The sequence below is a fragment of the Nuphar pumila genome, chromosome 16, assembly GCF_984573655.1.
Source record: "Nuphar pumila chromosome 16, dmNupPumi1.hap1.1, whole genome shotgun sequence".
In the NCBI taxonomy this organism is placed as follows: domain Eukaryota; kingdom Viridiplantae; phylum Streptophyta; class Magnoliopsida; order Nymphaeales; family Nymphaeaceae; genus Nuphar; species Nuphar pumila.
The window spans coordinates 59,221,863-59,248,060 of record NC_143264.1 but is presented as its reverse complement, the minus strand read 5'-3'; the positions used below and the strand labels follow the sequence as shown (position 1 = coordinate 59,248,060).

Here is a 26,198-nt window from a genome sequence, read left to right as displayed (position 1 = left end):
CTTAATGAGCCTGGCTATTGCTTTTTGTCAAAAGGTAATTAATTTTATCTCCTGATCGGAAATGCAGATGCTAATCCCCGATCCAGTACAAAAATGATTCAAAGCAAGCAAATGTAAAAAGGGACCAGGTTTAATCCGGATTAAAATATGAACTCAACATAAATGCTGGTTTGTGAATCTGACTGAAAGAATTGAATTCGATTTGAATACTCTTATTTGAAGGTCCGGGGGTTATGACCCACGGATCCTATAGGGTCAAGGTTTGGCTAACTATCTGCATCGGACTCATGAGGTCCGATTATTAAATGTTTGGGGTATAATTTATGAAATTTTATACCAAACCCGGGTCCGACCTGAATTCTGATTAAGATACATAATTTTTCAATGTAAGAAACTTTAAAAAAAATTATTTTACCAGGTATGGACCAGCTTTGGTTTATGTAATTTTTATTGGATTTGGGTACAGTTTTTCTTATGAAAAATTTGGTCGGACCCAAATGTAGATCCGATATCTGCACCACTTAATCGGTTCCGGGTTTGGTCTCAGCTATTTTAGTGCGATCCGACCCGTGTTTATACGAAAACAGTGCCAGGTTCGAGTCGGGTATTAGCAAACCGGATCCATTTGAATGTCCACATCGAGGGATATTTTGGTCACTTTGTCATACTTGTCTTTCTCGATCATTCCCCAAGAATCCCAACAAATGCCGCCTAGTAATCGAAGCGAGGAAACACACACACAGAGAGAGAGAGAGAGAGAGAGAGAGAGAGCGAGAGAGAGAGAGTTTTGGCGATTACTTTTCTTTTCTCAGATTTACACAAAAATGGTACAGGTAATTCTCATATTTTTCTCTCTTCAATCCTGAATTTTCATTAATTTTTTATGACACCCGTCTGTTTTTTTGGTTTTCTTTTTCGTTTTGTCTGATACTTTTTCCTTTCTGTAGCAAAAGGTGGTGATCAAAATCCCGGCCATGAGCGACGCGAAGACGAAGCAGAAGGCGATGGAGGCGGTCGCCGATGTATTCGGTAAATCAGTTTTATTTGATTCGTATTTATTTCAATTTGTGTACGAGTTTGTTTCTGAGTATTTCTACTTGGGTTTCTGTTTAATTCCTTTTTTGACAGATTTGTTCAATTAATCTTCGTGGTTGGGCTGGTTCTGCTTCCGTAGTTTTGGATTATTGGTTGTTTTTTTGTGTTAATTTTGTTGCTGCATGTTTTTTTCTTTTTGAAGCTGCCGACGGATGATTTTCTGAAATTTCTTTGAATTTCTTGTTGACGATTTTACCCTTGTAAACATCGTGTGGAACGATTGTGAAAATCGTTGGGAAATCTACCTATAGGTCCCCAACTTATGGCAAAAGTATGTTTAAGCGCCTACTTTTTATAACTTTTCAGATAGGTGCATATCTCTTCAACAAACTGCTCATACAACCACCTTAATTATGTTGCTTTTTCTATCACTTCCCTCCAGGCGACGCTTTAAAACAACACTTTGAGTTTAACCATTCCCTTTTGTTTCAATGATTGAATTTCACCTCTTGTAATTATAGTACAGTAACAAGCAAATAAGTAATTTCAGCAAGAAAAATGACATAGGTGGCCATTTGAGCAATTCTGAAAAGATTGGTGAGTATCTTCAAAGTTTTAAAATGTAGGTGGTTGAATGTAATTTTTGGTGTAAGTTAGGCGCCTATATGTAAATTCCTTTAAATCATTTCCACTAATCCATTTCCCTCAAGTGCCACTTCCTTAACATAACATTATATTCTAGCTGCACCGTTAGTTGGGTGTTTGCACAGTTGAGTCAAATCCAGTGACTGAAAATAGGGGCTTTTGAGCTATACATATTTGGTAAAATTACTTGTATTTTCACGATTTGTTAGCAGCATAAGACAAGCTTCGGCAATTGGCTGCTGCCACGTGTGATGTGAAGACAGATTCTTCTATAAAAAAAGCTCTACCTGTTTGCTAAATTTCAAAAACAGCCCCTAACACAGCTTCTTCTGGCATTATCACAACTCATTGTAAAAAAAATCATGCAACCAGTGGGATCCTTGAAGATGGCTGGGAATCAGCATCTTAATTATTGCCCTTGATGGTGATTTTCCAAACAGTTGGAATCCCTTCCTAACCTCCATCAAAGCATAGGGATAACCCTAAACACTTACTAGCCCAAGGTTAAGAGTCCAAAGCCACAATCTCAAAATCTAGCCCAAGTTCAGTACTTATTTTTTCAATTACCGAATGTGCCATGTTGGTACAAGCAATGTTCGTAGTGCAGTCTGATCTTTATCAAAATTCAAGCAATGTCTCATGTTAAATCACTTCACCTAGCATTAAGACACTAGGAACACATTTTGTATGACTAAGTTTACGAACAATAATTAACCAATGTTTAAGAACTTGGTGACCTTTACGCATGCAGCACATATAATCCACCCCAAACTCATTTATTTTCTATTGAACTTGTATGACTTTCTGCCTAGCTAAGGGAGTTGATGTGAGACTAAACCCCATCGGTGGAATCGTAATCCTAATGACAATGGCATGTCATGACAATTATATATTAAGATCCATAGAGTTAATTAGCCGGCATAATGCTACTATTTAGCATTTTTTTTAACTTCCAGTGACTTATAATCTTATGAATTCAATCATGTTATGATGCCAGGAGTCGATGCTATTGCCGCCGACATGAAGGAGAGTAAGATCACGGTGATAGGTGAAATGGATCCAGTTGCAGTGGCCAAGAAACTGAAAAAGATTGGCAACATAGAGTTAGTGTCGGTTGGGCCAGCAAAAGAGGAGAAGAAAGAGGAGAAAAAGGAGGAGAAGAAGGACGATAAGGACCAAAAGAAGTAGAGATCTACTAGTAGGTTGGGGGAAGCGGATCAGGTCATGCTGAACATGAGCGTTTTCGCTCATACTGACATCGTGGCCATCCGATTTGCATTTTAAAAAGCTCAAAACTCAACAAAACCACGTGGCATTCATCCAAAATGCAAACAGACGGCCACGATGTCCGCATGAGCAAAAAACGCTCATGTTCAGCATGACCTGATCTGCGCTCTAGGTTGGGGGGTTTGGTGATACTTTAGAGAGAGAGAGAGAGAGAGAGAGAGAGAGAGAGAGAGAGAGAGAGAGAGAGAGATTAATTATTCTAATTTCTTTGCTCACATTATATTGGCCATGTTTTCTGAGGGTGAAATATAAGAAGTTTTGCAGTGACCAACATTTAGCAAAGTATTTATGAGATATAAGAAATATTTCTGGATTATTATATTGTTTTCTAGAAATATAAGAAATCTTATAGTATGTGGAATTTCAAATCTGCAGCGGCAGAGTACCATTGCCTTAGAAGCCACTGAATTCCTGAATTTCCTAGTTTCAGCATCCTTTCTCGCAATCAGAAAATTTTGACAAATTCAGAAACTTATATGGATTGGCATCGGAATAGACCATTTATGGTCGCTTTGGAGCGCAATGACATTGCCTTACACGCTTTACAAAATGATTATCTCAGTTCTTGTTGATTTTAGTAATGTTTATCTAGCAAATTTAATCGTTTCATCACATTAATTTGAGCTACGGTTTTCGTCTGATCTCCGACCTGACTTGACCCTGCCCAAGTAGTCGACATGTATTTTTGAGTAAAAAAACATATTTTAAATACTTTAGATCATACATTTTGCCTTTGAGCTACCACTTCAGAACCTGATATAACTTCAACCTAAGCACATGTCATCTTGGCAGATCTCGAAATACCTTAAGGATCAGATATTGAATCCTTTTCTAAATGCTACTAGGTTGACGGACATCATGAATTCAAAACCCATGCATAGAGGGACATCTCTTGCTGCAAGATAGAAGTTAAGTTACCTTCCAATAGAGATAGGGAGACTTCAAGGATTTTATCAACTAGGGGTAAATGAATTCTTTTTTACGAGTACACAGAACACCAACCCAATGTCATGGAAACTCCAGTATAAATATCCTACACTATAGCAACCACTTGAAGTGAAAGTCTGCTTTCTTACTTGGTATGAAGAGCCGACAAAACCATCATTGGTTCATAAACACAACACCACCTTTGGTAACTTTCCATTATTTCTACATCCAATTGAAAGGCCGAGCTGTAGAATTAAGTGTAGACCACTTGACAAGCTTTGATTCTTACTAAGCTGTTGAACAGGTAGCCTTTTACCCCCCCCTGCTACTTAGCCTTCAATGTGTTGCTGATGGGCTGCTGTTTCAAAATTTCTTTTTTGCATTAGGGTAGTCATTCACCCTGCAGTACATCTCATTCCATGGACTGCCATAAGAAGGAAGCTTCCTCCCATCTACCTCTATTTTCAGGCGTCTCTCTCTTTATATATATATATATATATATATATATATATATATATATATATATATATATATATATATATATATATATATATATATATATATATATATATATATATATATATATATATATATATATTGTGTATTTCACCTACCTTTCTAGCAAAACACAAAATTTTGTGTATTCAAATCATCACCATCCAAAGCAGGTTATATGTCCCCCCCCCGAACAGGGCAGTTAGCTACATCTCATGTTCGGGAGTCCCAAAGAGCACCACGTATGTAAGCATGTGCGTCTCGTATCTCCATGTTTGTCAGCATTAATTAGCGTTGGAGTTTGATGCGATTGCAAAGACTTAAGTACCCTCTCCTCCATTGGTGCAAAAAAAAATGACGATTCTTGAAAAGGAGTGGTTGTAAAGACTTAAGTGCCCCGAAGATGATTATTTAAGACTCAGTCTCTGCACTGCAGGATTATCCGAGAAAGAAATCTCCCCTGGAGGAGGCCATGAACATCAACCCTCTCACTCTCTCTCTCTCCCTTCTATTTCTGCTTTTGTGCACATCCATTAGAAGATCATACATTGCTCCATCAAGCACCGACTGACCTGCACATTGACTGTTGTGGAGACTGATTCAAAGTTTTTACCCTTACAGGAGGAGGGTTTGGGGGCTCATCCCAGCGTGGGTAGCATCATTCAACTCTCACTCTCTCTCTCTCTCCCTTCTATTTCTGCTTCTGTGCACATCCATTAGAAGATCATACATTGCTCCATCAAGCACCGACTGACCTGCACATTGACTGTTGTGAAGCCTGATTCAAAGTTTTTACCCTTACAGGAGGAGGGTTTGGGGGCTCATCCCAGCGTGGGTAGCATCATTCAACTCTCACTCTCTCTCTCCCTTATATTTCTGCTTCTGTGCACATCCATTAGAAGATCATACATTGCTCCATCAAGCACCGACTGACCTGCACATTGACTGTTGTGGAGCCTGATTCAAAGTTTTTACCCTTACAGGAGGAGGGTTTGGGGGCTCATCCCAGCGTGGGTAGCATCATTCAACTCTCACTCTCTCTCCCTTCTATTTCTGCTTCTGTGCACATCCATTAGAAGATCATACATTGCTCCATCAAGCACCGACTGACCTGCACATTGACTGTTGTGGAGCCTGATTCAGAGTTTTTACCCTTACAGGAGGAGGGTTTGAGGGTTCATCCCAGCGTGAGTAGCATCATTCAACTAAATGAGTTGTAAATCCTGATTCAGAGTTTTTACCCTTACAGGAGAGGGGTCTGGGGGCTCCTCCCAGCGTGGGTAGCATCATTCAACTTGAAGAGTTGTGGAGTCTGATTTAGAGTTTTTACCCTTACAGAAAGGGGGGTCTGAGAGCTCCTCCCAGTGTGGGTAGCATCATTCAACTTGAAGAGTTATGGAGTCTGATTCAGAGCTTTTGTCCTTACAGAAGGGGGGTCTGAGGGCTCCTCCCAGCGTGTTCATGGCCTTTTGCCCTTACAGGAGGGGGTCCGGGGGCTCATCAACCCTCTCACTCTCTCTCTCCCTTCTATTTCTGCTTCTGTGCACATCCATCAGAAGATCCTACATTGCTCCATCAAGCACCGACTGACCTGCACATTGACTGTTGTGGGTCCTTACTGATGAGCTGTCTCTAAATTTATTCGACTCTGGGTCCTTACTGTACTTGAAGTTGAGTCGTTGTATTTTTTTTTTGGTGGGTGGTGAGGCCCTCCTCTACTCTCTCAAGACTCTTAGCTTGGGCAATCTTTCTTTTGATGATTGTGGTTGTAATGTATTGTTGAAGTAAAAATGGGGAATGAAATGACAATAAAAATCGCTGAAAATTTACAAAAATAAACTAGACTTAATAACGAAGACACCATTTTTTACGGATTTGGAATATGACCTCCGGTTAGGGAGATATGGCACTGACAAGTTGGTCCTAATTCGGGTAGCGATTTACAGCGATTTGCTTACTGAATAACACTACAAATCGCTATAGCGATTTGCGGAAGACACTACGAATCTACAAATCGCTATAGCGATTTGCGTAAGAATCTACAAATCGCTATAGTGATTTATGGAAGACACTACAAATCGCTATAGCGATTTGCGATTTGTAGTGTCTTCCGCAAATCATTATAGCGATTTGTAGTGTCTTCCGCAAATCACTATAGCGATTTGTAGTGTCTTCTGCAAATCACTATAGTGTTTCATTGGAGACCCGAAAATACTACAAATTGCTGTAGGAAAGCCCGATAATGCTACAAATCATTGTTGGGATCCGTGCCGGGGGGGGGGGGGGGAGCCCCCGGACCCCCCTCCTATAAGGGCAAAAACTCTAAATCAGGCACATAAGTAGAGAAGGAAGGGAGAGAGAGTGAGAGGGTTGGTGTTTATGGCCTTCTCCAGGAGGAACCATTTACCTCCCTTGATTTCTTCTCTAGAGAGAGAGAGGGTTTTACAGTGTTTTACGAAGAAGAAAGAAGAAGAAGATGGCGACGGAGCAATGTAGGATCGTCTGTTGGATGTGCACAGAAGTAGAGAGAGAAGGGAGAGAGAGTGAGAGGGTTGATGTTCATGGCCTTCTCCAGGAAAAACTCTTTGTTTCCCTTGATTTCTTCTCTAGAGAGAGAGGGTTTTACAGTGTTTTACGGAGAAAGAAGAAAAAGACTTTGAAGAGTCAACATCATCCTCGATTTTCTGAATAAAGGACATGTTTGTCCTTTTTTTGAACAGAAAAAGAAGAAGACTTTGAAGAGTCAACATCATCCTCGACTTTCTGGATGGAGGACATGTTTGTCCTTTTTTTGAACTGTTTGTTTTTTCTTTTTTGAATGAAGGGCATTTTTATCATTTTCTCAAACCATCACTTTATGAAAAGAATAGCAAGAAAGGGTACTTAAGTCTTTGCAACAACACCAGAGTCCGATGCAAAGTTATGTCAACATACACGGGAATACGAGCCCCATGTGCTTGTATACGTGGTGCTCATTCAAAGCCCCGAACACAGACGTGGGATTCAGTGAATCATCGGGGGCGAACATACACCACCCTCTCATCACCATCCATATCCTTCGTCACTACCATTTAATGTACCAACAATAGGGCCCACCAAAAGTGTTGATGTGATGCTTACACTAGAATAAAGACCTTGGATGATGGTGATTTCAAAAATTTTGTGGTTTGAGGTATCACCTCACTTTTCTCTCTCTCTCCGAGGACTGATTGACCTCTTCTCTTTATTTTTTTCTCACTGGTTTTTTCATGTGGCAGAAGCAAGCAAAACTTTTTCATTTAGAAAAAATATCATATCAAAACTTCTAAGAGTAATTTTTTTCATAAAACTTTTTTAGCTTCCAAAACAATTAAAAAATAAAAAAAGATTCTTGATAGTTGACAAGGGAAAAAAATGAATGCCTTAAAAAAAAGACCAGGAATAAAATGAAAAAGCCCGTGCAAAATTAATTCGTTAGAAATGTATCTATCAAAGGGGGGGCTCCGCTTGTTTGGTAGGAGCTGTTGCTTGCTTCTGCCACGAAAAAGCAAAAATTTCATTTCATGTACCACCATTTACCTGATATTCAACAAAGTGGCCTATATTTCTGAAACTACATCTCAGAGCCAACTTTTCACTGAAAATGACAAATAAGGAACTAAAGTTAATGTGGTGGTTAGGATTCATATAAAACAACTTTCTTTTTGTTTACTTTATTAACCACCACAGGGTTGCTTGGGTGGCCAGTGGGGTGGTTGTGAAAGTGCTGAGATGAAGGCACCAGATCAAACCCTACTGGCGTGCGGGTGTGTTCATAGCTTTTAAACGTGGGGCCACGTAAGGCGGGGTGGTCGTAGGGTCCCACCTGGGGTTTTTCTTGCTTTGGGTTTTTCGTCATAAAAAAAAAGAAAAGAAAAAGATACTTTCTTAATAAATAGGGGCAGTTTATTAATTTCATTATACGTCTGAGTTGCTCCAGCTCCGGTCTTTATTTGACAGTTTCAGTGAAAAGTTGTCCAAAAAAAATGCTTTTTAACTAATTTTTGAAATATCATGCAAATGTGTGACTTTAAATGAAATAAAAAATATTTACACGCGCACATACAAACAGCTTTTTTTTTACCGTTGACGATTAATCAGTGCTATAAGACAAAACTGTAATGGGCAACACAAGAGCCCAGCACACAGTTCAATCTTCACTATAATTTGATAACGTGATGGGAATCGGACCCAAACAATGGAATCAAAGGAAGTGGTTGAGATTCATAAACAATCACAAACTTTTTAGATCATTGCCTCTTCCCGATATACCCATAGTGTTCCACTTAATACGTGTGCTGCTTGGTCATAAGTTGATCCTTCATCACGGGCGGAGCCAGGAATTAAAGCTAAGGTGGACACAAATACATAGTAAAAAAAAAATTATTATGATAATAAACTATACTAACAAGTGCAAAAAAAATTTGAGAAACCACCTAGTGTCATATTTATAATTGGGAACCTTAATTGAAACTAAACAATATACTTTTAATAATAAAAAGTTTTATTTGATAACTGAAGAGTATCGTAATAACATGCATGTATACTCTAAAATTAGTTTTTTTTATATAAAGACCAAAGAAAGTGTTTTTCGTAAATAATACAATACGATTAAGTTCAAACTTAGATCTTCAAATGCATTAACATCTTACAAATAAGAATAAAAGTAAGAATTATTTATTATTAATTACACACTCACTTTCTAATAAAAATATTAATGTGTATTTTTATATTAATATGGTTAAATAAAACCTATTTAATTATTTTTCTAATCAAATCAGTAACCAACCAAAGTTTTTCAAATAACTTCTAAAAAATCATATACTAATAATTACTAACAAGTAATTAACAAGTATTTAATAAGTAAATATGAATTGAATTAATTAAAATAAATACATGCTAGTTAAAAAAACCCTAAAATTCTCATCTATGCTAATTGAAAAAAAAAAAACTGAAATTCTAAGTTCTAACCAAAGTCAAGTATTAAAAAAACATGATACCTAAAAGCATAATTCAAATTCATGTCATTTAAATAAATAAAAAATTAAAACCCAAAATCTTACATCATCAACTATGCATTTATGTTATTCAAGCATGTAGAATCATTTAAAGTAATTATATTGGCACACAACCATTGTCTTAACCAAGGTTTTTGGGCTTAAATACGCAAGGGGCTAACTTTTGAGTTTCTCTTTAACTTGTGAAAAAGACAACTAGAGTTCATCCTTAATCTATACAATTCTTTGTAAATGATTTTTAATTTTCTTAAAAAAAATAAATTATTTTTACCTATTTTATCTGTCAAAACTAGATCAATAGAAAGTAAAAAAATCTTAACTACATGCATCAATAGAGTTCTAAATTGATTATCCAAGCACAACGATCTAAGTTCTTAAATAAGTTTAGTTTTTTTGCCCAACTGTTCAGTCCAAAAATACAAATACATAAGTTGATTAAGCTTGGTGACCCATTGGCCATAACATGATAAGAACATCGGTGACAACACAAACATTACTCCTCACCGTTCAGCCTAAAGTTGGCCCCCTTCGGCGCCATGATTACACCATAACATAGCTAAAAAACAAGTCTTCTTCATGAAAAAAAACTCAAAAACTCTAAAAATCCAAAAAAAGAAAGAAAAGGAAGTAGCGTTATGATGACTAATATCAGAATCTTACTGATGGAATGAGTGCTCATATCGACAATAAGGAGATATCGTTTTCAGAGAGAGAGAGAGAGAGAGAGAGCCGAACTATAACCATCAACATTACGAAACGAAAAAACCAACATTGAACCTACCGGGTAACCAAACACGGGCCCAAAACATGCCAAGGAGCCCCAAAAAGGAAAAAGAAAAGTACAGATGCAAGGAGAAAAGGAAAAAAGAAACAAGAAACAAATACAGTTAGGCGACGAACATCATCCTGGATCATGAATGGTCCCTGGAGGCAGATGGTGTTGCAGATCAGGGATGTTGATGCGGAGAATGGCGTATACGTCCGCCAAAATAAGGTTCACCATTTTGTTGAACACTGCCGGAATATGCCGAAAAATAGGATGTTGATGCGGACAACTGATGCCCCTTCCAACTATGCTAACCCCTCGGGGTCAGGCCATGGATGGTTAGTACATTCACATTACATGGACTTGGAGGTGTCAATCTATTTCCTGTATTCTACAAAGGGAGCAGTTCACGTTTGGGTTGCATGTAATCCATTTAACTGGATGTGGTAAGCTGCTGCACCGGATAAATCTGTTCATGTAAAATGGTTGTATTTTCAAAGTGAAACTAATCAAATTTGCTATGTAAGACGCGTATGAGAAATGTGAGACTGTAATTAAGCCGTCAAGTATCCATTCTTTAGTCTTTGCTTTAAATCCTGGCACACGCATGCACTAGCACACAAAACATACATACACACGCCCATGTGCATGCAGATATGCACACACACACAATTCATTCTTCACTTGACTGTAAATGTGAGTGGTCCTTAACTACAATCCAAAGCCCGGAACCAGATCAAAATGGTTTCTGTTTAATAGGACCCGCCATTTCTAACCATACCCAAGCTAAGAAAATTAGGTAAAGTTGATTGCCTATAAAGATTTGATCCATAAAACCTTTTTGGTATTTGTTCCAATTTAGTGTCTTCTCATTATATATATATATATATATATATATATATATATATATATATATATATATATATAGAGAGAGAGAGAGAGAGAGAGAGAGCACACTGTCCCACTTCTGTCACATCAAGCCAACTATATATCTCATCACCTGGCCAGCTATCCCATAGGCAGCTAAGTTCGCCATCCATTTTTTTTTTGAATTTTTGACTTAGCATGAGTTTTGAAAGAGCAGAAAAAAACACGAGCGTTGGTAATTTTCACTACAAGAAAAATGTTAATTAACGACGAAAAATTGCGATAAATTTTTTTCGTCACAAATTTGTGACAGATTAGCTAGAGAAAACTTTCATCATGAATTCGTCGCTAAGTAGTGAGGGATTAGCGATGCCAATTTTTCGTCGCTAATTCTCAATACAAGAAAACATTTTAGTAACGGATTTAGCGAGGGCATTTTTCTGTCGCTAATTAGTGACGAAAAAATTCTCTCGCTAATTTTTTATTTAAACCGACCCATCAAGAGCGCAAAATTTTTCCTCTCTCCCCGTTCGAAATTTAAACTGACCGTGCTCGATTTAAACTGACTTCTTTGTAGAGGGCGACGAAGTTCGAGGACGGCGGAAGAGATGATATCAGAGGACGACGATGAGGCAGAGCGGTCGTTGGAGGACGGCGATGCTGGAGAACACGTCAGAGAGTGAGCTGGAGAGCACGTCGGTTCACGGAGGACGATGATGAGGCAGAGCGATCGCTGGAGGACGGCGACACCGGAGAGCATGCCGGTTCACGGAGGACGGCGATGAGGCAGAGCAATCGTCGGAGGACGGCGACACCAAAGAGCACGTCGGAGAGCGCGCTGGAGAGCACGTCGGTTCACGAAGGACGGCGACGAGACAGAGCGATCGCTGGAGGACGGCGACGCTGGAGAGCACGCCGGTTCACGGAGGATGATGACGAAGCAGAGTGATCGCTGGAGGACGGCGACGCTGGAGAGCACACCGGTTCACGGAGGACGACAGGGTTGATATCGAAGGACGACGACGCTAGAGCGCGCGCCGGAGAGCACATCGGTTATGTGTAGAAGACCCCGCAGTGGTGGGTCGGTCCGCTCGGTTCTAAGACCCTGTGCAATGCCTGTCAGGTGAGGTACAAGTCCGACTTATTGTTGTCGGAATACCGCCTGACAGGGATCAATTTTTTTATTTTTGTTAAATATAGCGACAGATAATTTTTGTCGCTAATCTGTCGTAAATTAGCAACGGAAGTAACGACATATAAGTTTTGTCGCTAAATAGCGAGCAAAAAATTGTGATGGGCGCTATCCAACGGTAATCTGTCGCCAATCCATCGCTAAACTATTTAGCGACGGATTAGCGATGGATATCGTCCATCGCTAATCCACGATTTTCTTGTAGTGTTTTTAGAGGGTGTTGTGTGTTCTCCCCCGAAGACAATTCTCCTGTTTCGGTGTGTACGGAAGAATATCTTGGGATCCGCCATAATTCATATGCTAATGTCACCCATGATGATTTTATAAGAAAATAACATATAAAAAAGGTAGATATTCGTTTGACGAAAATGTCCTCCCATAAAATAGATATCCGTTTGACAAAAATGTCCTCTCATAAATAGCTTTGTACATTCCTGCGACTCTTATCATTGTTTGGTTTTTAGCTTGTATTATAATACATTGTCGCCTTCTCGTTCTTTCCTTGTGTTACAAAATATTTTTGGGTTCGTTCATACATAGTAAAAATGATTTATCATGTAGTTCATCAGCTCCTTCAAGGGAACAGTGTCTGAGCAGAAGTTTGTGAAGCATATTCTCAAGAGTGCACCATTGCTAGAGTCTCTAAGAATCAGCCTCACTCTGAAGAAAATGGTGCAGTGGGCTGCCATTACTAATGAGCTTGTTTGCTGGGAGAAGATGTTGTTGGCGTTTTCTGCAAAATCATACACAGAAAGTGTACCTGAAGATGCCATAAAGTGTGTGTGCGGGTGCTCGACGTTCTCCTCATCCGGTCGATGCCCACGATGAGCTCAGGCCTTAGGTCGACGATGAGCTGAACCCAATGAACCGAATGTGGGCTAGGCTAAGGTTGTTACTGTATCACAATGGTTTCTCATCATCTATTGCAGCTAGCCACCCCTTTATATAGTAGAGGAAGGAGATGAGGTACAGTGAATGTGAACAATCATATTCACGTAACCTCCTCCCTTATGGAATTAACTGCCCTCTGCTATCATGCTCACTAACTCAGTAAGCTTTTAATGTTAAACCAGATCTCTCAATGGGTTGGACCCGATCCATATGTCCAACATTCTCCCACTTGACCCATTGACATTAAAAGTTCACTAAATTGAGGTTTAAACCGTTATCTCGGTTTAATTTTTTATGTGGGTTCACATGCTACCCTTTATCACAAGAATAAATCAAATGAGTCATGGAGATGAACACTCCTTTATGAATAGGTTGGTCTCTAACCTATTCTATTAGTTCTTTAATATTGTTATTCTGCTATTTTTTCTAACCCATATGAGAGATTCTTTATGCAAAATCAACAATATACAAAGCCATAGAGAATCAAATTCATATACACAAATGTGATCACATAATGTATTGTCATACATAATAAGGAATAAAAAAAGACCCATCTCCTTTACATGTTGAGAATACAATCTCTGTGCTAGCCCTTTAGTAAGGGGATCCGCAGTCATTTCCTTTATTCTAATTGTATCAATACATACCAGATGATTCTCAGTCCTTTCTTTAACAATAAAATATTTTAACTCCATGTGTCAGCACGAGGTTGAGCTCTTGTTATTATTTAAAAAGGACATGGCCACTTCATTATCACAAAAGACCTTTAGTGGTATCTCAATAGAGTCCATTATACCAAAACCCATAATGAAGTTTCTTATCCAAATGGCCTGAGATAAAATCTCGTATAAAATCAATAATTTTTATCCCAATGGATTTCAGAAATTCCTTCACTGTCCTGCAGTGAGAGATGACACCTCAAATATTGTAAGCCACTCACAATTGCAAAAAGCAACATGCTAAGAATATTTGAATACTCTCACTTCTCACGGACATCATTTTAAGCGCTCTCACTTCTCATAGACAACCTTCAGAATGATTGTTATATTCTTCGTATGAGTGAAAGATAAATCACTCTATACGAGATTTATATTGAAAAGATATATATGAAACCTCTTATTTTCACCTTTTCTGAGACAAGCATAGTTGAACCATTATCGTTCCACTTTGGTGGAAACGACAATACCCATAGTTTCTTCATCTCTTCAATTCTCAAGAAATTGACTTTAGTTGGTAAAACTAGCAGATCATGTAACCAAAGGCAATTCAGTATTGTATCTTTGGGTACAAACATGCTTCATGGGCTGAAATACACATCTACTATTATACCCTGTGTGAATTTGGAACACAACGACCTACCTTTGGGTAGAATCAATGTTTCATAAACTCACACGCAATCATAATAATGAATCTTAATATAGTCCAAAGAATCCTTAATCAAGACAACTCAGATCACTTTGGTGATTATATGAATCAATCAATCAAGATCTTTTACCGAAAATATATTCATATTATGGAGCATGCCCATGCACACATGTAAATGCATGTATATTCATGACAAAATACAAGCTCATGCTTCAACTAATATGCATAAATTAATTGTCATGAATTTAGTCATAATTCATGCTTAAAACATCATGCATAACTTAACCAACGTATAACACATAAATTAATATGCATAAGTCATGCTTTCCATTTAATAAACACTTTATAAAGCATGAAAAATGATAAAAGCAAGCTCATATGGGTAAAACTCGGGGTCTACAAGAAAGAACCGGTCTGAAAATACCACAAATAGGTCTGAAACAACCTCGAACTGGTTATCTAAGGGTTTGAACGAGTTCTAAACCTTATGAACTGGTGCCAAGTATGAACAAAAGTTCATAAAACCTTATAACTATATGTCAAAATCTCTGTATCTTCATATATTTATAAAAATAGGGTCTTAGCTTCTTGGAACCAGTAAAAAACTGAAAAAAAATCGATAAAAAATGACCCCGAATCGATCTCAAAAATGCCCATATCAGTCCCTAATTCGGTTCAGGTGTAAACAATATCTGGACCCTGGATCCAAATAAGATCTGGGTCTTCCAGATTAGATCCAGACCCGAATACCTGATGGGTCTGAATCATAATCCGATCCGAATAGTTTTGGATCATAACCTGGTTCAATCGGATCAGACTAGACCCGAAACCAAATGGGTCTGATTCTGATCCAACCGATCAGATCTGATCACCGACCCGAACCTCATAAGATCCGGGTCTGACCCGATCCAAATAAGATTTGGGGTCTAAACCAATCCAAATAGGATCTGGGTCATCCGGATTAGATCCAGACCCGAATTCCTAATGGGTCCGGATCTAGACCCGGGGCCAAATGAATCTGAATCCTACAAGTGGATTTGGCCTCAAATATGGATCAGACCCAGATACCGAATGGGTCCGGGTCCAATTTGGGACCCATTATTCAATGGATCCAGGCATACCCGATCCACCCAAGATCTGGGTTTGGATCGAATCTGCCACAGGGTCGGAATACCCGGTCCAACCTGGGTCACCCGATGGAAACATAAAAAATTGTGCATTCGGTTTCTCAGAAACCGAATGACTTCACGATGTAAATAGTGACCCACATTGCCTGCGAGCATTAGTCGGTGACCCATGTCGCCTGAGCAGCAGCCTGAGGTCATCGGCGGCCAGCCGAAAAGGCCATCGACGACGGCAATCATCCCCCATAAGCGTCATATTCGGGGTGAGAGGAAGAAAAAATGCTGACCAATGCTCGATGACCCACGTCGCTTACAGGTGACCCACATCACCTGTCGGCGACCAACGACACCCCACAATGCCATCAAAGTTTACTGATGATGGCAACTATGTGCAGACCCTAGCTCGACGGCTGAGGAAAACAGGGAAAGAAAAGGGGATTTTCAAACCCCTTTTCGGCAATTGACCGAGAGGAGTCTGGCGACTGGAGAAAGAACAGGGAAGGGGTTTGTCGCTGACAATCTGGCAAACACCCCCTGGTGACGACATCTCTAGGTGATGATCTCGACGACACCATAGCGAAAGCACATCGACGAGGGTAAATCCCTTTGCAGCCCAATGACCACAAGAGAGAAAAAAGGGGTTTTCCAAAAACCCTTGTTGTTGCACGTCGTTGGACGGAAGTTGGGGATCCGGCGAAAAACATCCCCCCTTCGACGATGTTTCACGGTGAACCGCCGACGATGGAGGCCTGCATCCGGCCTCCCGAATCTCCGGCGAAGACCCACCACCCTAACACAGCCTGACAACTGAAGTAAAAAGAGCATAAAGAGGGGGGGGGGGGGGGGGGGGTCGGCGCCCCGGATGCAGCAGACGTTCACCGACACAAATGAAAACAACCCCAATGGTTGCCAACATCCCAGCAAAACAAAGGAGCGATGAACACTCCAACGATGGTCTTCGGATGGCCAGACAGATCCGACGACTATTCCCACCCCGCCCGACGGTAGAGGGGAACAAGAATAGGGAAGGGTTTTGCCGCACGTCGCCAGCAATCGGGCGAAATACCCCCCCCCCCCCCCCCCCCATGGCTACCCCAGCGTAGACAGACCCCCTTGCAACCCAACGGTCACAGGTAAAACCGATCCTCTATTTTTTTTTATCTTTTGTTTGATGCCAGTGATGGTCAGCCTATAACAGACGAGCCATGTCGCCCCACAGCAACAGGCTGCAGCCTTCAACCGACGACCTGTTGTTGGCTAACTGCATCTAGTAGCACTGACGACCACTGGCTTCCATATGCCATCCAGGCGACAAACAATTGGCAGAATATCAGAAACGTTGTCGCCCTATGGCGACAATCGCCGAAGATCATGCTACCGTTTACTGAATACAGATGAGGCATGTTGCCCCACGACAACAGGTTTAATCTGTTACAGTTACCCCATAGCGACAAGCACTATCAATCTGCGACTTATCTCGCCCCACGGGGACAATCACAACAAAAGCCAACAGGCCCGCACGCACCCATGCACAACGGAATGCGTGGAAGTGGGCTCATAACCCAATGTTGGCATTTTCTTCAAAATTATACACAGAAAGCGTACCTAAAGATGCCATAGAGTATATGTGCAGGTGCTCGGCGTTCTCCTCATCTGGTCGACGCCCACGATGAGCCCAGGCCTTAGGTCGATGGTGAGCAGGACCCTGAACCCAATGAACCGATTGTGGGCTAGGCTAAGGCTGTTACTGTATCACAATGGTTTTTCATCATCCATTGCAGTTAGCCACCCCTTTATATAGTGGAGGAGGGAAAGGAGGTACAGTAAATGTGGACAATCCACATTCACATAACCTCCTCCCTTATGGCATTAATTGTCCTCCACTATCATGCTCACTAAGCTTTTAATGTTAAACCAGACTTAATGGGTTGGACCCGATCCATATGTCCAACAAATGTATCCTCGACTGCACATAGAATTGCTTTGCAACAGGAAATGAACTCGACGATGAATGATATGGATGTTTTGGTGATCTCTTCTGTAAAAATGGGAGTCTCTAAAAGATATATGTGTTTGACGGAAATGTCCTCCCATAAATAGCTTTCCACATTCATGCGAGTCTACGTTCTGGATCACCCTTTGACGACGCACCCTTTGCCATCGTTTGTTGCCGTCGGAGTATACTTTGTCATTGTCTGCTGCCGCCAGAACACCATTTACTATCATCAATTACCGTCAGAGCACCCTTTGTCATCACTTGCTCGTGAGAAATAGTTGAACTACTAGAGGAATCGACATTCAGTCTATTATTCATCATGATACCAGGGTACAAGCATCGAATTGAGTAGACATATAATGGCAATTTACAATAGAGATAATGGTGGTAGTGTCAAACTGAGTAGACAGAGAGCGACGATTTATAATAGAGATCAGATCAAAGAGTAGCGATTTGCAATAAAAATCAGATCAGAGAGTAAGGATTTACAGTAGAAATCAGATCAGAGAGTAGCGATTTACAGTAGAAATCAGATCAGAGAGTAGCAATTTACAACAGAGATCAGATAAGAGAGTAGCGATTTACAGTAGAAATCATATCAGAGAGTAGCGATTTACAACAGAGATCAGATCAGAGAGTAGCGATTTACAGTAGAAATCAGATCAGAGAGTAGCAATTTACAACAGAGATCAGATAAAAGAGTAGCGATTTACAGTAGAAATCATATCAGAGAGTAGCGATTTACAACAGAGATCAGATCAGAGAGTAGCGATTTACAGTAGAAATCAGATCTAATTTCTACTGTAAATCGATACTCTCTGATCTGATTTTTATTGTAAATCACTACTCTCTGATCTAATTTCTACTGTAAATCGCTACTCTCTGATATGATTTCTACTATAAATCGCTACTCTCTGATCTAATTTCTACTGTAAATCGCTATTCTCTGATCTGATTTTTATTGTAAATCGCTACTCTCTGATCTGATTTATACTGTAAATTGCTACTCTCTGATCTGATTTTTACTGTAAATCACTACACTTTGATCTGATTTCTACTGTAAATCGCTAATCTATGATCTGATCTCTGTTGTAAATCGTTGCTCTTTGTCTACTCAATTCGACGCTGTCACCATTATCTCTGTTGTAAATCCCTATTCTCTGTCTACTCAGTTCAACGCTTGTACCCTGGTATTATGATGAGCAATAAACAAAATGCTGATTCATCTGGTAGTTCAACTATTTCTCACGAGCAGACGATGACAAAGGGTGCTCCGACGATAATAGACGACAACAAAGGGTGCTCCGACGATAGTAGACAACGACAAAGGGTGCTTCGACGACAACTGACGACAACAAAGAGTGTGTCGTCAAAGGAAGCTCTTGTTACAACAGATGATGTGTTGTCAAAGGGTGATTCAAAATCACTACAAGAAAAATGGCCATTAGCGATGGAAGTTTGCGACGGATTTTTTCCGTCGCAGCTTTGCGGTGGATTAACAAGAGAAACAAATCTATTGCTAAAACCTGTAATATTTACGAAAATAGCGACGGAAAACTTCTGTCGCCAAATTCGTCGCTAATTAGCGATGACTTAGCGACATTAGGTTTTTGTCGCAATACTTGCGACATTTAGCGATGGATTTGGCGACAGAGGTTTTTTCGTCATTACGTAGCGACAACGTTAGCGACAAAAATATTCCTTCGCTAACTGGTCATGTAAATTTGCGACGAAAGTAGACCGTCGCCAAATCTGTCACTAACACTACAAAAAAATGCTAATTATTCCCTCGCTAATTCCGTCGCTACTTTTCGATTTAAACTGTCCCACCTAAGGCACAAAAATTTTCCTCTCTCCCTCGTTCAAAATTTAAACTGATATGAGATTTAAATTGTTCCCAAACGAGCGTTCTTGTGAGCAATTTCCCTACCCCCATCTTGATCTTCCCCTTCGGCCCCATCGGAGCCCAGGCATCAAGGAGGTCAAGCGACCACTGGCAATTCTGCAAGAGGAAGCTATCGGTGTTTAATCCGATCCAGTTCTTCTGATCGTAGATCATCTCATTCCACCCGTGCATCACCAAATTGGAGTCCTTGTAGCGATCCCAGGGGAGCTCGAAGACCATGTCAGTAAACATGGCATCGTTGTCCATCCACTAGAGGAATTCAACCTCCAGGTGCGAGAGGAGGAGCTTCTGAATCAGCGGGAGCTTCGCCCAGAAGCCGACCATCTCGGCGTCGAGGAGGGCCATGTTGTAGAAGATCTCGATGCTGTGGGGGTGGCCGTAATTGATTTTGTTCTTGATTGATTTCATAAGGTAATGGTCGCCCATCAGGTTTTCGCATGCCTTCGGCGACGAGCCGGTGACGAGGACCCGGGGCTTGCCGGGGGAGACAAAATTGGGGAAATGTGGGTGGCGGGTGATCCATTCCGACCTCTGCGAGTCCCAATCATAGATTTTGGGGTTGAGAGAGTACGTCTTGCTGGGATCCGGTGGTGGGTCGTCTTCCTCCTCCGTCGCCGCCGACAAATCGGTCCAAGTCTGGCCTATTGCTGCCGGAATACCGCCTGACAAGGAGCAAATTTTTTTTTTTTTTAAATTTAGCAATGGATTAGTGACAGATATTATCTATCGCTAATTTAAAATAGTGGCAGACTCGCAACAGATCATTTCTGTCGCTAATCCATCGCAAATTAACGACAAAAGTAGCGATGAATAAGTTTTGTCGCTAATTAGCGACGAAAAATTTGCGATGAAAGCTATCTATCTCTAATCCGACGTTAATCCATCGCTAAGCTGTTTAGCGACGGATTTAGGTCATTGCTAATCAGCAGGTTTCTTGTAGTGAATGTTTAGGGCAAAATATTGCGAGGAGCTCCTGTTACCGCAGAGGAGTTTACTGCTTAGAGCGAAAACAGAATGTTTGAACTTTAAAGAGTTAAAGATCATCCTCTCTTTTCTGGATGAAGAACATTTTTGTCCTTTTCTAAAATCATCGTTTCATGGCGGAAATGGCAACAAAGAGTACTTAAGTCTTTGCAACTGCACCGGACTCTGATGCTAACTGATGCTGACACACACGAGGATACGAGCCTCATGTGCTTACATACGTGGTGCTCATTCGGATTCGGACCCCCAAAAACGCACCTGCGTGTTGAGGGGGGGGGGGCATATAATCTGCTTTGGTAATTTTTTGGTCAAGGAGAGCACGTGCTCACCCTGGCTGCCACTGGATTTGGGTACTGTAGATTTTTAAACCCAAGAAGTAGATCTATATAGACAACTTGTTCAAGGGTCCATGCAAGATGGTAATTTACATACCATCTATCCATTACTAGTAGCTAAAGACAGGGCAAAAGGTTTCAAAGCAATTGAACCCAATGTTTTATGGGTATTGGCCTTGAATCGTTTGGCCATCGGTCGATACCGATACTCAAGTGAATCATTCTGTATCTGTCAATAAATAATAAAAAATATTACTTAAAATAATATTAAAATATATTACAAAATAATTTTTAATAATTTTTTATATTTATTAAAAAATAGCCGATTCAGGGTGAAGGGTACACAGCCATATTGATAACATTGGTTCAACCTTTGTTGTTGGCTATAGCCTTTGACAACCAATCGGTAAAATTCCATCCGCTCTCTGATTGATCTTAATTATAGATCCACTTAAACCCGATCGCATGTTGACTTGACTAGGCAGAAACCAAGGTTTAAGTACAAATTTTCATCAAGGCATCATATTTCTTTTGCATGATCGGTTTTCTGGTACCATATTGCAGTCTGGTTACCATATGGTGGGTATGCATAGTCTGAACCGGTTGAGATACAACAGGGGATTCAATAGTGGGTTGACTGGATTTAGACAAAAACTATGTCTTCCCTTCTCATAACAGGTTCATTGTCATGATGAAAATTTAAAAGAACAACTCTCTGGGCTTGAACTTTCAGCTTCGCTGCCATAACTAGGCTGACCTATAGGTGACATGTGTTCAACTTGAGATGCAGGAGGATTTGGCAAGATTTCATTAAGACTCCAATTTTGAGGGACCATAATAGTAGGAGACGTCTTCTGGAGGATGAGGGTCAAGATTTTGACCCTATTTGAAACAAGGGAAATTAGATTCATCAAAAATAACGTGAAGAAATAAATATTTTTCTCATAGAAATCTGCATACAATAATAATACCCATAATGCTGTCTGGCATATCCCCAAAACACACAATGATCAGACTTATAATTCAGTTTATGTACAAATTTTCAATAGCTTTTGAAGGAACTCATTTTATGAGATATACGACAGTATTAAAAGGTATAATTCTAATATTTTGTTGAAATATCAGCTTGAGATTGAAGTGCTGCCTATGCTTATGTTCAACAACCTCATTTTATTCATAGGTATGAAGACAAGACGATGTCCTGTACCACATGAAGACAAATAATTTGAGAGGGCTTGGTATTCACCACCTCTATCGGAGTGGAGATCATTTTTCTCCTTATCATGGTTTCAAGATGCACCTTAGGCCGTTTAAAAATATCCAAGATCTCTGACTTTTGATCATGTGGATCCATGAATAATTAGAGAAGGCATCAATAAATGACAAGTAATACTTAAAACCATGCATGCTCACAATAGGGGTTAGGCCCCACACATGATAATAAATAACATATAGAGGTCCATCAACCTTATTAACCGAGTTTTCAAAGGGCAACTGATGACTCTTGCCCTGCTGACAAGCCACACAAACTTCATAAAAAATAGTCTAAAAAAGAGTCAGGTAGCCAAGTCTTTGATGCCAAGCTTCAATAGATGCCTTTTCTCCGATCCATGAATAATTAGAGAAGGCATCAATAAATGACAAATAATACTTAAAACCATGCATGCTCACAATAGGGGTCAGGCCCCACACGATAATAAATAACATATAGAGGTCCATCAACCTTATTAACCGAGTTTTCAAAGGGCAACTGATGACTCTTGCCCTGCTGACAAGCCACACAAACTTCATAAAAAATAGTCTAAAAAAAAGAGTCAGGTAGCCAAGTCTTTGATGCCAAACTTCAATAGATGCCTTTTCTCCCACCAAAACCTCTTTTCCTAATTTTCCTTTCAGCTTCATTTGATAAAGTCCCTGCTCATTTGTTCCTCAAAGAAGAGTTTTCCCCAACAATAATAGATCCTTCACATAACAAGCATTAGGAAGAAACTCAAAACATTGCATGATTGTCTTTAACAAACTTATGAACTGACAGTAAGTTGCAACAAATATCCAGCACATGGAAGATATTATTAAATTTAAAAACTTTTAGAGGGATGAGAAATAAGAGAAGAACCAGTGTGAGCTATCTTCAAACCTGATCCATCACCTATACGAACCAAGTCTGGCCCTTGATAGTAAAGAATGAATGGAGAGGTTATTTAGGTCACTTGTAACATGGTGGGTTGCCAATGAGTCGAGGTACTAGTTATTGTCTCCCATGATGGATGCACCTGAAGGCTGAGCAGCAGCATGATACACACTTGGAGGGGTAGACCGATTTTGATTTTGATGGCACTGACGAGCTGTGTGACCAACCTGATCACAAAGTTGGCATACCGCTATATTGTTGCCATTAAAATTTCTGTTGTATTGCCTGTTATTGAACCGATCACCACTGTTTCTACCTCTTCCATGATTCTGGAAATTACCCCTGAACTGACGACCTCTAAATCCCTGATTTCTGTCTTGATCACCATCTGACTGCTTGGTCGACACATTGACAACAAGGCCGGTATTATCACCAGTGACTTATTCAACATTGGAAAGATTTTTTTCTTGAACAAGAAGCATATTATGTAACTGACTAACAGTGACAGGATCCGATCTCATTTTGATCGAGGTTTTAAAAGCACCGTACTCATCAGACAGACCCTTCAATATTTGCACGATCATATCTTTGTCACTAACAGGACGAGAAGCGATAGCAAGCTGATGTATAGTCATTTGTAGTTTTCAACCACATCTTCAAGTCTTGGAACCAAGATTTCAGTTGAATGAATATTGAGCAGGAATGTGCTGCATATGACTGTTTGAGAGCTTGCCATACATCAAAGGATCGATGTAGTTAAGCCAATGATTCGGCTGTGAATAGGTTCAGACAAAGAAGATATAATCCAACTGAGTAACAGTTGGTAATGTCTCATCCACTCTAGATATTCCAAACTAAGCTCTTGAGATCCTGATTTAAACTTTTCATTAGCAGGTCGAGTACTATCGACATAGCCCTTCATGTTGTAGGCGTTGAGAATGGAATGAATTGGGATTCCCATATCAAATAGTTTTCACCGATTAATTTTGTAGCCAGAAAATGTTGTATTGTGTTTGGGTGCTAAAACAAAGAATTTGCAAATGACACACTGGATTTATCTGATGAAGGCAGCGACTTTGGAACCTTCATCTCGTGTTATAGTTCTATACCATAACAAAAAACGCACACACCGAATAACAATGAACAGATTTACGTGGTTCGATTGAGGATCAACCTACGTCCACGAGAAAGCACTCACTCAAGACGTATGAGTGTTGGACATTGATTTATTTCTTATATGGGCTCTACAAGGATATGAATCAAGGATCTTTTTACATTGGAAGGTAGAGTCATTAGCTGAATTGGACTCTCCTTGAGTATGGACTGGTTTCCTTTCCACGCATATGGAAACCGATCCTTGAATATTAGGATGACAAGGTGCCGATCTCCATTTGATGGCCTTTCCATAATCACCAGCTTTGATAGGAGGATTTTCACAATCCTTTGATAATATAGTTGTTGCAGATTTCATCATTTGGAAAGATTGATCGAGTCTTGCAACTCGATTGGAGTCTTGAACTGATCTTTGAATCAGGACCAGACTGAGATTATCTGCTAACAATAATCACATTGCACCTGATCGTAATTCACTAGAAGAGAAGGCACTTGCTTAGCAGGCATATGAGAAGAGGATGAAAGGTTTTCATTACTAATCAAGCAAGGAGAGCAAGTCAAGCTGATTATGAATCAAATCATCATTCATTTTCGGGCAACTGACCTTGAAATTCTCGTACCATTCTGTCTAGTGAGGCCTAGTCATTATCTAGCTTTTCTTGTTTCCACTTTTTGCTTTGAGCAGTTTAGAAGAAACTTTAACAAGAAAATATGGAAGTTTTTGCTGGTAGTGCTAGCCAGGCAAGTTAAAAAAACCTTACCGGAACTTCAATTATGTGAAGCTGAGAATACAGGTACCAAATTCTGTTCAAATCATCAATAAGTTCGCCAGTGAATCACGTTACTATAGCCAGTCTAGTCTGTCTAGCCTATTAAGCCTAGCTCTAAAGAATTTTTTACCTTCATAATTTTTTTAAATGACATGTTACTTTAAGGTACAAATGAAAAAAAAAATTGAAAAGTGTTTTTTCCATTTAGTAACTCCGCCCGTGTATAACTGTTTAGTTATACACTGCCGGTCCCAAGCCCGGATAAAGGAGGAGGGTTGCGGTAGGCCTGTGACAGTCAGTATAAAAACTTAGTCATACCCTATAAATATGAACCAATATGAGAATTTTGTTGGGGCGTTCCCTACTGAGCGACGCATTGTACTCTATAGGCCCGGAGGCAGTGATAAATGGGCAAGGGTTGCTAGGTTGTCGCCCGGAAGCGACGCGTCACACCGACACCCGGGTGTGGTATCAAATAGGCAAGGGTCCCCTCACTTTGTTGGACGGGTGGGGGTAAAGAAGTTAGTCCAAGACCATAAAATTAGGTTAGCCACTTGGAACATAGGATCTTTAACTAGTAAGTTGGTAGAGTTAGTAGATGTTATGTGTAGGAGAAAGATTGACATTTTATGTCTACAAGAGACCAAATGGGTAGGTGAGAAAGCAAAAGTAATAATACCTTGGGGATATAAGATTTGGTATACAGGAATAAATAGGAATATGAATGGAGTAGGGATTGTTATGAGTCGTGAGTTTATAGATAATGTAGTTGAGGTCCGTAGGAAGGGTGATAGGATTTTACTTATTAAATTAGTATTAGGTTCGGATATTATTAATATTATTAGTGTTTATGCACTTCAAGTAGGTTTAGATGATTCCATTAAGCATCAATTTTGGAAAGATTTAGATGAAGTAGTATAAGGGATATCTTATAGAGAAAGGTTTTTCATCGGCGGTGACCTTAATGGGCATGTAGGCATTAGTAGGGATGGATTTGAGAGTATCCATGGAGGCTATGGTATAGGAGAAAGAAACGAAAGTGGAGAAAGGATTTTAGATTTTGGCTTGTCCTATGATATGATCTTAGCAAACACTTGGTTTAAGAAGAGGGAGTCTCACCTAGTAACATTTAAAAGTGGGGTTAATACGAGTCAGATAGATTTTTTCCTACTTAGAAAGAGAGATAGGGGTTGTTGCATTGATTGTAAGGTTATACCAGGAGAAAGTGTAGCTACACAACATAGAGTCTTAATTTTAGATCTTAGAATTAAACAATGCCGCAAAAGGGATAGACATAGGATAGATCCTAGAATTAAGTGATGGGCACTGAAAG

The 26,198-nt window shown here is 39.9% G+C and overlaps 1 protein-coding gene across 1 annotated transcript; it reads left to right on the top strand.

Annotated features, from left to right (window-relative positions):
• The first annotated feature begins 731 nt into the window (after nucleotides 1-731).
• LOC149813289 (heavy metal-associated isoprenylated plant protein 39-like) lies at nucleotides 732-3,312 on the top strand. The gene is made up of 3 exons (XM_089992244.1): nucleotides 732-833; nucleotides 948-1,029; nucleotides 2,678-3,312. The coding sequence occupies exons 1-3, from the start codon at nucleotides 825-827 to the stop codon at nucleotides 2,866-2,868; spliced, it is 282 nt and encodes a 93-aa protein (XP_089848370.1). The 5' UTR covers nucleotides 732-824; the 3' UTR covers nucleotides 2,869-3,312.
• Nucleotides 3,313-26,198: the final 22,886 nt, after the last annotated feature.

Bases quoted from the DNA above. Each gene is read 5' to 3' on its own strand.
- LOC149813289 (XM_089992244.1), top strand. The intron at 1,030-2,677 runs GTAAATCAGTTT...TTATGATGCCAG, and splicing joins GGCGGTCGCCGATGTATTCG to GAGTCGATGCTATTGCCGCC.